Source organism: Cydia strobilella, chromosome 20 (assembly GCF_947568885.1).
Source record: "Cydia strobilella chromosome 20, ilCydStro3.1, whole genome shotgun sequence".
Taxonomy (NCBI): domain Eukaryota; kingdom Metazoa; phylum Arthropoda; class Insecta; order Lepidoptera; family Tortricidae; genus Cydia; species Cydia strobilella.
Genome location: NC_086060.1, coordinates 5505242 through 5522898, shown reverse-complemented (window position 1 = coordinate 5522898; position 17657 = coordinate 5505242). Strand labels below are relative to the sequence as shown.

Sequence of the window (17657 nt, the reverse complement as noted above, 5' to 3'; positions counted from 1 at the left end):
TCCTATTATTGGTAGGTTGTCCCCCATTGAGGATAGCCCCTCCTAACCACCTCTAACCTTGGCTAGGTACCTTATTGTAAGTACGCAGTGGCGACTTTCCCGCACAAGATAGCCTATTACTTTGACGACCGGTCTGGCCTAGTGGGTAGTGACCCTGCCTGCGAAGCCGATGGTCCTGGGTTCGAATCCCAGTAAGGTCATTGATTTGTGTGATGAGGAGCACACAGATATTTGTTCCCGAGTCATGGACGTTTCTATGTATGTATAAGTATTGTATATATCGTTGTCTGAGTACCCACAACACAAGCCTTCTTGAGCTTACCGTGGGACTTAGTCAATTTGTGTAACAATGTCGTATAATATTTATTTATTTATTTATTTATTATTTATTTATTACTGGTACCAAAGATACATTGATTCAGTATGATGCGTAAAATCTAAGGCATATTCATGCTTCGAATTTGGCAAATAAACGAGATGGCGCTGTCTGCAGCTCCATACATTTTGCGGTAACTCTGATTGTCAAAAGTTTATTATATCCTTGTAACAAGGTTTAAGCTTGGTAACTTACTTGTCGTCGAGGTAGTAGTAGACGAGGCGGTCGCCGTCGCCGTCCAATGACGCAACGCGTTGGAACGGCACGTGTTCGACGCCTACGGGAGGCTTTTGCGATACTTTCATTATAACTGCTTCATTTACTACATTTTTAACTGACCATCTGTGGGCCTTATATCCTTGTAAAAAGGTTTAAGATTGGTAACTTACTTGTCGTCGAGGTAGTAGTAGACGAGGCGGTCGCCGTCGCCGTCCAATGATGCAACGCGTTGGAACGGCACGTGCTCAACTCCGACGGGGGGCTGCTGCGATACTTTCACGAAGTCGGCGCCGCACTGTTGAAGGAATACTATCACATTAGACATACATACTTCTTAGATTTTTTTAATCAGGCATGGTAATACTGCGACATCGAATGACATTCTTAAATTAAGTTTCTGTTTTCTTTTTTGAAGTCATAAAAGCTACAAGAATCAGGGAAAAGAGTGACAAGGTAGCGAGAAAAATGATTCATAGTACATCGAAATTACTTAAGTCAACCTCAACCTACCTGTCCCCTGGTTTGACGTGGAGTGTGGAGTCAGTATATCTAGATTTGGCAGGCTTTGACAGCCGTCCGAATAACACTCTATAACCTCGGCGCGGCGTTTCCACAATTTCCATGCTCACTATAAACTATAAACGACGTAAAAATTTTCAATCTTCATTCAGATATACTCACATTTATATTAAATCCCCCCCCCCCCCCCCCCCAAATAATACAGCACCAGGTGCAACTCCCCGTTCAGACTCTTCTTGATGATGTTAAGTTTCTTCCCTCCCATTTGCGCCGTTCACGTATAGAGTAATGTTACAAGACCCGTGCTCGGAATTTGTATACTCACATTCAAATTCAACCTCCCCCCATTCCCCCCCAAACTATACAGCAACAGGTCCAACTCCTCGTCCAGACTCTTCTTGATGATGTTAAGTTTCTTCCCTCCCATTTGCGCCGTTCACGTATAGAGTAATGTTACAAGACCCGTGCTCGGAATTTGTATACTCACATTCAAATTCAACCTCCCCCCATTCCCCCCCAAATTATACAGCACCAGGTCCAACTCCCCGTCCAGACTCTTCTTGATGATGTTAAGTTTCTTCCAACCAACACCATTTGCGCCGTCCACGTATAGAGTAGTGTTATAAGACCCGTGCACGGATAATTTGTATACTCACATTCAAATTCAACTTCCCCCCATTCCCCCCCAAATTATACAGCACCAGGTCCAATTCCCCGTCCAGACTCTTCTTGATGATGTTAAGTTTCTTCCCACCAACACCGTTTGCGCCGTCCACGTATAGAGTAGTGTTATAAGAACCGTGCACGGGTAATTTCGCTCGTATGTTCTTGAAAGCGCCTACTATTTTTTCGTAGTAACCTGGGGGAAAAATATTAACGAAGGTATAATAGTACTTATAAAAACACACTTATAACAGTACTTAAAGTACTGCTGATTTTTATAAGCGCATTAGTACAGTGAAGTTTTAGTGTTTAGCTGTTTACGGCCTTTGTTGGATACCATCCTCAACAACAAGTATTGTTATAAGAGATGATGCTTAGGGTTAAGGTACATATTACCGATGAGGGCTCATTTGAATATAATTTTAAGCGTTATCCTTTCATCGTGGTAAATCAGCCGATGAACTATTTCGACTCCCACTTACCCCCTTTCTGGCTTTTACGATCAAGGCAACAAAGTACAAAGAGTAAGTAAATTTTCGGTCGAACAGCATGGAATCAAGTAGCAAGAGGCGCTCTTATCGCCATTAAGCGACCTCTTTCAGACAACTTTTTCGTTCGAAATAAACAACTAATCATGTAACACGTAGTGCAAAGACGATAAAATAAGTTAACATACAAATACAAACATAAACATACTCGTACACCTATAATAAACATAACGAAATGAAACATACATTAATTATATTATATAGATATATATTTAGACAACATGTTAATACATAAATACTCCACGCAATTTAAGGCAGCTATAATGAAGTTAATAATAATGAAGTTTTTAGAATGGGAAGAAATTTAGAAAATGTCTAGCAGGCTAAGAGAGGAGATGTGGCGCCTGTGAGGAATAGTTGAATTGGTTGTTTGCCGGCTTATAACTAGTAATCACTCCAACTTTCAGCCAGATAAGACATGAACTGTCACAGAGATTATGTCGAAAATGTGTTATTTTTAATTTTATTTTAAACTAGTTTTTCTCCTAATCCGTTTAAGGTAAAGCTGGTAAAGGATCAAAACAAAATCACAGCTACGTAGATTGAGTGGAAGTATACAATTTTATCAATATTTTGTACGTAGAAATAAAAGAAAAGAAATAAATGTCAAGGTAACACCTATGAGAAATATCATATAAATTACAAATAGTGTTAGCTACTATCATACGAAAAATCTATTGATTATAATTGGTGCAACATACTGAAAAAAAATATTAACGAAACTATTCAAGCAGTGGCGTAACGTGAACTAATCTAGGCGTGGGCGAAACCGCATCTGCGAGGCCCTTTTCTTTCACTGTGCCCAAAGGGGCCTCGCGCGAGGCCCCCCTTGGGGCGCGAGGCCGTGGGCGACGGCCCTCTTCGCCCACGCCTAGCTACGCCACTGTATTCAAGTATCAAGAGAATGTCTTTGTTCGCTTTTAAGGTTTATTTTGAATTTGACGCATGGCTATCAAAAAAGCTAAACTGCTGCTGAGATCTATAGCACTTTTAACTAATTTTTCACTGAAACTAACTACTAAATCAGAGAAACGACGGATTTGCTGTTATTATTATTTAATAAAGGAAATTTATTGGTTAATGTATGTAAATGACCGTATTAGTTCGAATTTGTATGAAGTTACGAGGTTTGCGAAGTAAAGCCGTAAAACTTTTGCCTACTGACCTCGCTCACCTGGAGTACCCACGAGAGAGTACGGTCCGTATTTTCTACCTGAAGACAGTAAGGTATTTGAATGCCGTCTAAATAATGGTTGGTAGATTACTATAATAAATAAATTATAACAAAACAATAAATATTTCGGGGCAGTACAGATATTGCATAGCCCCAAACTGAACTTTTACTGTATGGGTAAATATAGGTAAATACATAAACTAATAACATGAATCGGCTTAGTCCCACAGTAAGCTCAATAAGGCGTGTGTTTTGGGAATTAGGCGATAAATAAATAAATTATACGTACAACAAAACTCAGGGAAAAATATTTATGCTTCAAACAAACAAATAAAAGCCTTTACGGGGATTCAAACCCATGACCAGGAGTTTTACAGGTGGTTTCACTATGGAATTACTAAAATCAAAGATATAAGTAACCGCGGTCTCGTGTAACCACAGATTTAATTTATACGCTAGATGACGCAAATACCACGATTTGTATTGAAACCAAGCGTGCCGACTTTTCATACAAAATTTACGCATAATATAATTTTAAAATTACTTATCTGTGATAGGAAATATGTTCTTGCCTTTGAGTGCTCGCAATTATTGGGCTGTTGCCGTTAATTGTCATGCAACGAAGCATTTTTAAGTTTTCACGGACGTCCGGCTGCAACAACCGGCGGCGTGGACTGTAAAGAGCGACGGTCAACCTCGACGCTTGGTCGGGGTTCGGACACGCGAAGTAGATGCATTTGCGTCTTCTATGGTATATTTATTTCTGTTCGTGTAACTAGTGCCTTTAGTGTCATCACTCCGTGTATACATATATAACACATTAAAGTACCTTCTTCAGTGGGAGTGCCGTAAGTGTTGTCGTTTCTGCACCGGACACAGTAATGTAGGATGGGAGTGGTGACAATACCAAATTCTTTAGCGGTGCCTTTTAGTGCCATCACGCCGTGTACTGCGGCCGCTGCTAACCGCGGACTTGTATATCTGTAATTTTTTTAAATATATTAATTCACTATAAAAGCAAGTACTAGGACTAACAGAGAAAACGCTACTGTCATTTGTCCTTGTCAGTCTCTTTATAATTTATGCCTACTAAGTACTAAAAAGTCCTAAGAGCCAGATCAAAACGGTAGGCTTAGAAACTCGCCGAAATTACGTTGGTTGTTTTTGATATTTGGTCGTTAATATTATCACATTGCGTATGTTCTTCACACGGTGTTTATAATTTAGCTTGAATTGTTCAGATTTTTTTTAAATAACGACAAGTAATTATAAGCAATTATGACTTCAAAAATGGCATTAGATAGTTTGCTAGCTGCAAAATACATCTACAATCGTATATATTGCATATTGCATTGTATATCGCATTACACCGACGCGGTTTACGGTAACAGGAAATCTTCATTAGTTTTCAACAAGCAACTATTGTTGAATAGAAATAGATGCCATATATGACTTCTTAGATTTGTTATCTTATGTATATTTAAGAGTAGATAACTAATATAATCATGGATAGCTGAGCCCTGAATCTGACAGGTGGATCAATGGACCGTAGTTATGCAGAAAAAAACTCCATTTTTTTATCAATGCTGAAAGCGCTCAAAAACCGGCATCGCTGACGTAGGCGAGAAAACCGCTAGGCTCAAATGGGACTGGGCCGGTCACGTCCATCGCATGCATCCGGAGAGGTGGGCTAGCTTAGCAACCAAGTGGATGCCGGTACAGGGACGTGGACGGGGCATCTGAACAACTGGCCGGAGGAAACACCAAATCGGGAGTCGTGGAAATCAAGGGGAGAGGCCCTTTGCCCAGCAGTGGGACACTTAGTAGGCTAAAAAAAAAAAAAAAAAAAAAAAAAAAAAAAAAAAAAAAAAAAAAAAAAAAAAAAAAAAAAAAAAACACTGAATTATAGTGTAAGTCACTTTGACAAAAATAAAAAGTTGGCCGCTTTCTACAGAACTACAGGCCAGGGCGGACACGCTATACATCAAAAATCACTCGCGTTTCTATGTGTGAACGGCACGTCCGTACACGCGTCATGCGTCATAGTGTGAGTAAGTTGCTTAAAAATAGTACTGAGGGTACGCCAGAAGTCCGCCAGATTTCTGTCGCGGGGCGAGGTAATTCGAGTCGGGGCGGGGCGGTGCGTGGCCGTTCTGTATGATAATACTATTACTTATTCTGTGCTACAGGTCTGAATATTTGCTGTTACTGAGCGAAGACGCGGACGGACTGACGAACATGGCGAATTTATAAATAAGGGTATATGTATTGTAGTACGGGCAGCAGTTCCCGCAGCTCGACGAATGGCATGAGCCCTTGAATAGATACCTATTGGAAATATCCATTCCAGGGGTCATATTCTATACATTTCTCTCTTGACATGTGAATGCCTATATCTTCATGATTAATGTAATATCCAGAATACACATATTCTACATAATGCTCTTGCTATTAAATTGATATAATACCTGGTATCCATGCCGATGAAAACGCTGGCCTTAAGTCCCATATCGGCGTTCACCTGTTTGATCACCTCCACTGTCGTTGCTTCCAAGTCATTATCACTGGAAATTAAAAAGAATAACAAAATGTAAACAAACAAAACGGGGATGTTGCCGAGATCTCGTCAATCGTTAACGTCAATCGCATAATAGAGTGACGTGACATTCCAATCGCATCTGTCATCCAGGTGATATATTTAAAAAATTATAATTGGCGGTTACTCCTTGATAATTAGCGTCAGCGTCTGATCTCCGCCTTTCCAATTGTTCGGTCTTCGGCCTCGCACGAAAGCTCAACCTTCAAAAAACCTACCTCACCTAAAATTGGCGAGCCTAGTATTAGCAATCTTCTCCCAGCTCTACTCCAAGTTATGACGCTGTGATCATATCTATTGCCCGCTTAGACCCTGAACTCCCTACAGCTCGGCCTTCGGCCTCACTCACACTCACAGACGGATGGGGTCGGCGATTCGAGAGGAGACCTTGTTTAGGGAGTTGGAACTCTGGAAGGCAGTTTGACAGATCGCCAAATTGGTTAGAAAGAACAGGATACAAAAAACCCAAGACCGAGATATGTGGCGTGAAGCTCGGCCTTCGGCCTACGAACTAATCACCTAACACCTTTGGCCTCTTTAGAGGTACTCAGTACTCACCTAACATTGGCGAGCCTCGTGGCTATCTCTTCCCAGCTCTGTTCCAGCATTTCACCCTCAGGGTCGATGAGTTTGACTCCATTGTCAGGCTCCAGATTGTGGGAGGCTGTGATCATCATGCCTATTGTGCGACCTGGAATTACAAGCAGAACCAAAGCTAGAGCTCAAAGATTCATTAATTGTATACAGGTCGATATATCTCCGCCCCACACTAGCGTCTTTTGAGCGTCGGCGACGTCGGCGTCATGGAAAGTGGGGTTGCTGCGCAGTTGCGTCAACGTTGCATCGAGCAACAGCCATAGAGTTGACTAGACGCCGACGATCGGGAGACGCCAGTCTAAGGGCCACACCACACTAGCGTCTTTTGAGCGTGACGTCTAGCACATGCGCTCATATTGGCATTTAAGCACAGCGATGTTATACAATCAATGAATATTTACTAGCGTGAATAAGCTTAACTAATTCCCTCGCTACTGCAGCAATGTTTGCGGAGGTGCGCGTGGATAGTTTTGCTGCCATTATACGCAAAAGAGCAACATTAGTTAGTTAGTCAGTTAACTAATGGCATATCTACATTACCGCTCAAAAGTATTTAGGCACCCGCAATTTTCACCATACAATTGTATACAAAAATTATTTTCAAAATCATACTGCTCGATCGCAGGCAAATGACTCTCTTACATGTTGGATTGAATTTTTATTTATGTAAATATATTGAGCCTCAAATTGTTGCGAAAGACAAGATTTAAAATTTCGAGTTTACTTTATGCAACGATTTAAAAAACCCTTATGTACTAGTTCATACAAAATAAAACGATTTTGTACTGGAAAACGATTTATGGATTTTTCTACGCTTGCCATTTGGTAAATAGGCAATGTACAAGAATATTCTGCACATCATTTTGAAGCTCGATATGTCTGTTAAATGAAAAAAGTAAACTGCACAAAAAAACTGTTACCCGACTGCGACTTAGCGGTATAATTTTGAAAGTCGATATTGTATACAATTGTATGGAGTGCCTAAATAGTTATGAGCGGTAGTGTATCTTTGTGTGAATGACGTTTTCGACTCGGTCGTAAAGATGTCTACACTTTTTTTCGCTCATCTGCCATAAAAAAAATGTGATTCACTCGTTTTTCGAGTTTCAAACATGTATTTTAGAAAAGATAAGATGGATATAACCCCCTGAAATACATTTAGCTGTTGTATTTGAACAAAGATTGGTTGCGTCACTTTCGTATTGAGAAAAGAGATGAAACTCTAATACATATTTGGGTTCCTCGTAGTTGGACCACGTTAAGTTTTTTAAGGCAAGTCACATCAAGTGTGACGCTATCTACGATACCACGATATGTAAGGACGCACTGTCCCTGCCAATGCAAAGTCAGTGCAAACTTAGCGTGGTCGAAGTCTATTACAAGCCTAAACATAAAAATGTTATCTCTCCATATATTATCAGACTTTAAGAAGACCACCTTTAATTGTAGAACCGTGTTAAAGAGTAGCATAGCAGATTTTTTCAATAAATATAAGTAATCTTACCATTTTTGACCCTTGAGCGGATGACCGCGAGCAAACCCATGCGGTACACCACATGCTCTAGCAGGCTGGCTCTGGAAGTAATAAAAAAACACTTATTAAGAAGGGACGTAAAGCCAAGAAAAAGATAGGAACAAAAATACGGCGTGCATCGCGAAACTTGCGACGGAAAATTTCGCGATCCAATAACTTGTCAAATCACGCGCCGGCTATATCTCTGGCTTGTACTCATGTCGATTATTTTTATTTTATGCACCAATTACTCATTCATCCATTTTCAATGTAGGTACAGTCGAGTTCACAAACATATTTACATTATTTACGCGAACCAACGTTCTAAAAATATATTTATGTACACGCGTCTAAGACACTGACAGTAAGGTCGTGTAAATATATTTTTGGAACGTTGGCTTGTAAATCCATTATTATTAGAGCTAAATGATCGATTATTAAGAAAGCGCGCCGTCGCGACGCGTCGCAGAGCGCTTGACAGTAGCAACAGTATCCTGAGTGTGATAGCGGGTCAGGTAGGCTCGATAGTCGCTATATGCAGCACTGATCGAACCTGCATCGCTCCTTAGCAACTATTTGCAATGTAGTTTTTAGTGTTAAAGCTATGGTAACTAACATAGTTTTAAGCACCTGAAGGGCCAAATGTGGACTAGCGAACTAACCTCTTTATGGATTTTTGTAGTCCGAAATAAAATTACAGAAGTCCCTTCCCATACCTAATCTACATTACAACATTATTTATTACAACGTAAAAGTATAAAACTCGAAATTCTATTATAATGTTAATAAGTATGCCAGATAACCAGCGCTGTGTAAATAAACACTTTAACAGTCAATTTACTAATGTTATCAAGAATATATACCTATAGTATAGTAGATAAGCTGATTAGTAAGTTGACTATTCTCAACGTTACTACACTGACTGCTATTTATAAATTAAAGTCAACTAGCGAGCAGCCCCGGCTTTGCACGGGTGCAATGCTAATGTAATAATACATATTCACCTTCCTCTTGAATCACTCTATCTATTTAAAAAAAACCGCATCAAAATCTGTTGCGAAGTTTTAAAGATCTAAGCATACATAGGGACGGAAGGACAGGAAGAGACTTTGTTTTTAGACTATGTAGTGATTAACAGTTTGTAGACGCCGTAATGTCTGTGAAACGAATTTCCGGCGCTGTAGTTTGTTCAGTGTTCATGACCGGTAGTCAATGGGTTAACAATCGGGAACAGGAAACATGTAACAGGGAAGATCAAATAACCACATCTTGCCTAATGGTAAAGTCGATGTCAAAGATATGGTAACACTTTTGCCTTACTCTTTTGTAATATGGCAAAAACGTAAACACATATTACAAGCTTTTATTTAACTTGCCATGTTAGTATGTATGTTAGTGTGGGCAAGGGCATCGCCAGCTAATGGGGAAGGGGGGGGGGGGGGGGGGGTTCATATGGCAAGGAGAGAGGGCGGGGCATACATTTAGTTACATTTTTTTTTTGCCAAAAACTTATTTTTAACGTTGGCTGAACCTAACCGATGGTAGCCTATGCAGAATTTACATTGCGGTCAAAGATGAATAATCGGGACAGGAAATTAAATCCACATAAACCCAAGTCTCCGTAAATGGAGCATTCCATCGTTCGTCGTCCTTTTTTCAACTTTCCGAGCCTGGTTTTTTTTCGGCTTGCCTTTTTATAGTGAAATATTGGTATCATCTTAAAGTTGCTTGTTTTCTTAATAAACTATTCAATTTACTTTTACGATAATACGCAAGTCGACAAATTAATTCGGAATTAAAGCTAATATTTCGTAAGCGATTCGCGTGCATAATACTTACGCAAATATTTTGTCCTACACGTAGACATTGCATAAATATAGAATTTTGTTAAAAAAAAACTAGATGAAAAACTTACAATTTTTATGGAATGCTCCAAATGCGTCAATATCTCCGCGGTTTCAATGCGGTTCTATGAACTGTTGTTTTGTTTATAGGCCGCCCTATTTTAAATATCGTAAAATATAGATAGTTGTTTTACTGTCACGGCATTCTTGGCAAGCCACTGACTCGATCTTTACCGGGTTGCCGATTTTATTTCTTTCGTTTGCTTGACCTTTGGTTAAGTACTGACTTTATTCGGGATCTTGACATTTCTTTGAGGAGGATGCAAATGTAAAAACATTGCATGCTATTTCTTTGTTGTCGTACAGAATTAGTACTACGTGCAGTCAAGTGTAAAAATATGTGTGCATAGGTATAACTTACTCAAAAATGTGGTATTTTCTATAAAAAGGGACCTTATTGTCGATGGCGCTTACGCCATTGTTAACGATGCTCCGATATAAATACAATGCCGCGCGACGCTGTGCAGCGTAAGCGCCATCGACAATATTTTATAGAAAATGCCCCAAATACTTATTATAGAAAATGCCCTAAAAAAATAAATATAGTAATAATATAAATGTAATAGACATAAGACCATACTTAGCGAACAATCTATTAGAGTGTAGATTAGGCTAAGTCTGTAAGTAGTTAAATTTGTAATTTCTTTCTTTGACATAAGAGCTATATATGGGACACATTTTTAAGTATGATGTGTGCACCTATATTTTTACATTTGACTGTACACTCAACGGCAAAAGTGCATGGCAACATTATGAATGAATTTATTCATTAACCGAGCGTTAGTGATAGTGAAGGTCTCCGTTTCAGCTCGGGCAAAAATGCTTTCGTATGTCCGGATGTTCTCCTCTACAGGTCGCGATTCTCAACCGATTAACGTGCAATTTTGTAAGCAGGTACGATGATTAAATATAATTAGGGTTCCGTAGCCAAAGGGTAAAAACGGTATAACTAAGACTCCGCTGTCTGCCTGTCAGTCCGTATCTCATGAACCGTGATAGCTAGACAGTTGAAATTTTCACAGATGATGTATTTCTGTTGCCGCTATAACAACACATACTAAAAACAGAATAAAATAAATATTTAAGTAGGGCTCCCACACAACAAACGTGATTTTTAGTGTTCCTTGCAAAACTTTGTTTTGACAAAAGGAACACTTATGGGATCACTTCGGTCTTGCAAATCAGTTATTTGCGCGTGGAATCAATAACAGCAGCTAGAGTAAGTATAGGCGTCTGGATAAAGTGTAATAGCAATAATTCAATTTGAGCATAAGGTTAATTGCTTACACCAATTATCAGGAAATTCATTAACTCTCTCAATTTCACCCCCCTGTTCACACTCTTTAGGGATGATTTCCGACATAAAAACTATCCTATTTCCTTCCCCGGGACTCAAACTATTTCTATGCCAATTTTCAACTAAATCGGTTCAGCGGTTTAAGCGTGAAGAGGTAACAGAACAGACAGACACACTATCGCATTTATAATATTAGTATGGATATCAGTAAACAATTAAGACTACCTAATGAAATTACTAGAAATAAAGTCCTACTCCAATCAAGATTCACATCACACTTATCATTGCAATTCAAATAAACTCGTTAATAACATTCTTGTTTCGCTAATGGCCTCAAGAATGTTAATAGTCCTGACTAATGCATATCGCAGAGCCTCTCCTTATACAAACATAAATATCTATACAATTTAGAACCTTATCTCTAAGACATACAGAACAAAATGTATGTATACATGTTACTATATAAACAACGACACCCTAAATGATTATGTAATTAGTAAACGCAAAGACAATATATATTGTCTTTGGTAAACGTTACTTCGTTAAGCCAGACTAGCTAATCTAGCTATTCCGCATTTTACGTACATTCACAGAATAAGTAATAGACTAAGGGCCAGTTGCACCAACCACATTTGACAGACTGATCAACGTCACTCAGTAGTAAAGTATGAAACTTCCCATACAATAAAATTTAACGAACGTTTTAACGGTGACAGGATTACAGAAAGGATACTTCCTACAAACCCGAAGTTTGACATCGATTCAGGGTCGAATCACGCTGTCCCTTTCTAATGTATGGCACTACCCCTTTCGGATATTTAGGGTTGTCAAAATTCAAGTCGTTATCTTATCCGTGGTCGTGCACACAAAGGGAAAAAATAAAAAATAAAAAAGATGGTGTAAAAACATATTTTAGGAACGTTGGTTTGTGTACTCGACCGTACAGTAAGCAGACTATAAGAATGTAAACAGGTAATAAGGTAATCGTTTTGCTGACTGTACATGCGTCACCTATCAGTCACCTAGGTATGGGAATCCCGGTGGGCGAGCGGGACATCGCTATACACGTGCGTAGCGCTGTCTTGCTCACACACCGCAGCGACGTGCAGATCCGCATCAGTGTTATAACCACATAAATTCCCTTTTACACAGCTTGGATACGGTGTTTCCACACTGGTTTAATAACCTAAATCGTGAAATATGTTATAAATTTAGAGTTGACGGATGTCATTATAACCGAAGGGATAGATGTGACTGAAATATCGTCGTAATATATTGAGGTTGCTTTTAGCGGTACACTAGAACGATTTCATTCAGAAAACATGTTCAAAAATAAATCGAGACTGCCATTCTTTCTTATTTTATGATCTCTGGTACAGATTAATATTTTCGGTTTTGAAATGAATGGTTGATTTGCGCACAATTGACATAATTCCACAAACAAAACGTTCCATTCTACCTGGAGCTCTAACCTGTGCCAAGAAAATGGATGCTAAATTTATCTTTCAATGGAATTCAGGAAATGGGGGCCCATTTCACACAGACTCGGATAGTTCGGATACGTATGAGGCAGGACTTCCACTAAATTGGAAACTTGCATAACTTTATTTACATGCTTTTATTTATTTATTTGTTAAACTTTACACACAAGTTAGTTTTTTAAGGATTATATTTTTATTAACCCTTGAAGTAGCACAGGAACCGCCTCGCGGACAATTAACGTCATTAAATAAACGTCACGTCAATAACATCATTTGGAATTTGATTAATAAAAATAAAAATGACGTACGCCACTTGAAAGGTTAAGTACATCATTAAACTGAAATAAAATAGTTATTTACGATACAAGTGCGGAAAAGAGGAAATTCGAAACGAGTGGCGATAAATTAAAACACGACCGCAGGGAGCGTTTTAAATCGACACGAGTTGCGAATTACCTATTCGCACGTGTATCGTACAACGTTTTACAGTACATATAGCGCTTTAAACTTTCGACATATGCACGAAGTGCTCTTTTACGCACTAGTGCGAGAAAGCAGCACCATATGTACTGTAAAATAATAATTTGTAAATTAAAATACGTAAAACTTGTCATACGGTATTCCTTTACTATAACACGAATTTTAGTACAATTTTGGTTATTAATTGAAATTCAGATAGGACTCCTTATTTCGATACTCATTGCTAATAAACTTTATTTTTATCAAAAACCTTTTTTGCTGATTTTTTTTCTAAATAAATCTTTTTTATACTCTGTTGGTCGCAAATAAGCATACAGCCTGCTTGATGATAAGCAGTTACTAATAGGCTAAGAGTGTTAGCAGCTCCCTATAGGGTGTGTACCTTTATGTGGTATTTTCTATAAAAAGGGACCTTATTGTCGATGGCGCTTACTTAATTAACGAATTTACTTAATTACTTATTATTAACGATGCTCCGACATAAATACAATGCCGCGCGACGCTGTGCGGCGTAAGCGCCATCGACAATAAGGTCCCTTTTCATAGAAAATGCCCCATATATCCTCACAAAACAAAATTTTTGATTACAATTTTATAAATACAATACAAGTTCCCCATTTCCCCCAGATTGACTAAGTCCCACCGTTATGGGTACTCAGACAACGATATACACAAAAGATATTACTTGGAATTATGTTAATAAAATGACGATAGATACGTTAGAATGAGATTATCTTTGCCGATTATGACAGGAATATAAATTAGATTGTAATTACGTTGTGAAACAGAGCATGATTCATTATTAGTCAGATCTTGTTAGACTATACATGTACATTGTCAATTGTGTACCTTAAGAGATTGAATTATGGATTAAAATTGCTTAACTTAACAATGTTGTGAGTCATAATAGTTTTTGCTAGTCTATTAAGATCTGTTTAAAAAAAACCGGCCAAGTGCGAGTCGGACTCGCGCACGAAGGGTTCCGTACCATTACGGAAAAACGGCAAATAAAATCAAGTTTTTTATATGGGAGCTCCACTTAAATATTTATTTTATTCTGTTTTTAGTATTTGTTGTTATAGCGGCAACAGAAAAACATTATCTGTGAAAATTTCAACTGTCTAGCTATCACGGTTCATGAGATACAGCCTGGTGACAGACGGCAGACAGACAGACAGCGGAGTCTTAGTAATAGGTTCCCGTTTTTACCCTTTGGGTACAGAACCCTAAAAACATGGTTCATTAACACTGTCTTATTCAATTATGCAAAAAAGCTATAGTCAGTAGCAGAAGTTGCTGAGCGAGCAAGGTAATTAAAATAAACTGAACATTATCATAGCATGACCATTGCAGATAATTGGGACATATTTCTAGCTGACATTATAGTCATTATTATGCATTATACATTTTATGCCCATATATCCTAGGGCCACTTGCACCGTTCACTAACCCAGGGTTAACCGGTTAAACCTGGAATTACTGCGGTTACCAGTACAATTTGACACTGGGTTAACGGTTTTACCGGTTAACCCCGGGTCAGTGGGATGGTGCAAGTGGCGCTAATTCCTTCCAGTCAAAATATGTGGGATAGGTAATAGCAAAACAGGCCTAATTTATTTTAGATATTATTTTACCAGCTTCTGCTTGTTACTTTATTTGAGTATCTAGAAGATCCCCTCCTGACTGTGGGGTATCTTCCTCTTTTAAGGGGGATGAGTCCAGAAATTTAAAGTATACAATTTTATGATTTTACATTTAAAACATATTTTTTTATACTGTCTCTACATTATAACTTACGGTAAGCGGGTCAAAATTATTTTCGTTGTCTTGTTTTTTATTGTGGAGCTTTTTGTATGGGGTGAAGTTTTGTTTTTAATTTTTCTCAAGAGAATTATAATCTACAGCTAGAAAGACATGCAATGCAAATGCACTCAACTTTTTTATATTTGATAAAAGACAAAAATAGAAGCGTGACAGTGGTCAGAAACAAGACAAGGAAAAGAATTTTGACCCAAGTAATAAATTAATAATACCAGTGTCTAATAAATTTATCAAAACAATGCTTCGTCAACTCACAGAGCATCAAATAGTCATCAAGGGATTCTATTGTCTATTATTACAGTTAATCTAACCGTGACCGGCAAACAAAATTAAACCAAAACTACTTCACATAAGGTACAGTTTAGCTTGGACAAACAATTGGCAAAACTAATGCCATTTCTTTACCATGTGGTTCCCTGGTCAGAAACAAGACAAGGAAAAGAATTTTGACCCAAGTAATAAATTAATAATACCAGTGTCTAATAAATTTATCAAAACAATGCTTCGTCAACTCACAGAGCATCAAATAGTCATCAAGGGATTCTATTGTCTATTATTACAGTTAATCTAACCGTGACCGGCAAACAAAATTAAACCAAAACTACTTCACATAAGGTACAGTTTAGCTTGGACAAACAATTGGCAAAACTAATGCCATTTCTTTACCATGTGGTTCCCTGTTCTATTTTTAAAAACAGATGTTTTATTTTTCTTCAGAGTTGATTGAACTGGCCAGTTACTTGATGATAACAGTATGTTGACCAATAAAATATTGAAAGAGTGTGTATATTAAACAAATATGAAGAGTGCTTGGCTTCAAGCCAAAGATATTTAAAAATCATAAAGATGAAAGAATATCTTTTAGTTTAGGTAAATAAATATGGATGTAGGTATTGTAGGTGTATATTATCATATTGACCTTTTCATGCAAATGTCAATGCCCTAGTTTGGTAACAAAGAATAACAGAAGACTTTGATATTATCTTTTGAAGCCAGTTCATAATTATTTTTTCTGACAGTAATTATTTTTAGGAACAATTTAAAATTAATATTATACCTTTAAACGAACAATTCTTGTATATATGTATATATATATTGGGGATCTCGGAAACGACTCTAACGATTTCGATGAAATTTGCTATATGGGGGTTTTTGGAGGCGAAAGCTCGGTCTCCCAGATATTTGCAGTCATAATTGATAACATAATATAATGAAAAGAAGAAGGGTAAAATTATTATTATAAATGTATTGCTATAAGAGCAATTTTTACCCATATTGGCCTAAACAGGTCCACAGTTTTCTCAATGACAAAGTTAATTGCAACGATATTTTAATTGCACCAAGGCCACCAAGGCCGCATTCATTTACCTATTCAACTAGACTAAATCAATGATGCTACGATTACGAAACATAGGAAAAATTCGTAGACAATGAATGAATGACTAATCCCCGGTTATCACCCTATCGCGGAGTCATTGACCATAATTACGCCGACTCCTTCCCGTTATAGGTACCCAAATACGATTTGAAATTATGAGTCACAGCGCAGCACGATTATAAAAGGAAATACGCGAATCGACACAGTTGACGTGCCATTTTACACGTTGTCTGAGAGAAAGGTGCGTTAAATACTTCGTTTATTAGAATATCATGTTGTAATAACCGCTCCTACTTATTAGAATGGAAAAACCTTGCATGAATAATGTAATAAGACTCACTTTGTGCGGAATCCGGCCGTGCCATACTCGATAAAGACGTCGGTCGTTTTCGGATGCATTTCCCTGGCGAACGCGTAGACCACTCGCAAGCTACTCGGCGGCATTGTAATAGCAGATTTTTATTTATAAGGCCGCGTATCGCACACTTACAATCACTTTTTAATCAACAAACGAGATTTCTTTCTACATTCCCGCTGCAAAACGTCAAGCAAAAGCAAGCAAGTAGACGTCATTGACATATCATTTTCAACGTCAAAACACTCCCTGATAATCCTATCGAATTAAAAAGTCCACTAGTACTCCGAAAATGGCGCTAGTGGCTTATAACTTCTTCTCTTGTTAGTTTATTTCTCGATTGTACACCTATATTTAGCAGTATTAACCCATCTGTTAAATCACATATTGCTGTAGTCATCAAGCTTACTACGTAGTACCGCTACTCGTCCCCAGATGTCGGTTTTAAAGTGTATATTCTTATGTTCACAAACTGCTCCATAGATGTCACTTGAATCAAACTAATTTTTACATAGAATTTTTATTAAACATGGGACATCAGTTGTTTACCAAAGAGCAAAGATAGATATAACTCCGATATCCTCTTTGAGTTTACCTTCATTTGACCTTCATAAATGTGGCTTTCCATTACAGAAGGGTCCTTATGCTTTAAGTGCAATAAGGTTCTTTTTATTTAAACCCAAGAGAAATTCTGATAGAAAGGTCCTTATTGCACATGAAGCTTGAACTTGCTTGA

The 17657-nt window shown here is 38.0% G+C and overlaps 1 protein-coding gene across 2 annotated transcripts in view; it reads right to left on the bottom strand.

Moving 5' to 3' along the window:
* The window catches only part of LOC134750717 (phosphoacetylglucosamine mutase), a 30056-nt gene extending 12899 nt beyond the window's left edge, over positions 1–17157 (bottom strand). Inside the window, exons 1-8 of one of the 2 annotated variants that reach the window (XM_063685953.1) lie at positions 16907–17157; positions 8197–8267; positions 6654–6786; positions 5968–6063; positions 4329–4480; positions 3491–3538; positions 1771–1973; positions 766–890 (exon numbers count right to left, since the gene is read on the bottom strand). In XM_063685953.1, coding sequence (XP_063542023.1) covers positions 766–890; positions 1771–1973; positions 3491–3538; positions 4329–4480; positions 5968–6063; positions 6654–6786; positions 8197–8267; positions 16907–17010 — 932 coding nt within the window. In that variant the 5' untranslated portion in view covers positions 17011–17157. The remainder of the gene's footprint in view (positions 1–765; positions 891–1770; positions 1974–3490; positions 3539–4328; positions 4481–5967; positions 6064–6653; positions 6787–8196; positions 8268–16906) is intronic. The other variant, XM_063685954.1, reaches the window with a different exon arrangement.
* Between the last annotated feature and the right edge of the window lie 500 nt (positions 17158–17657).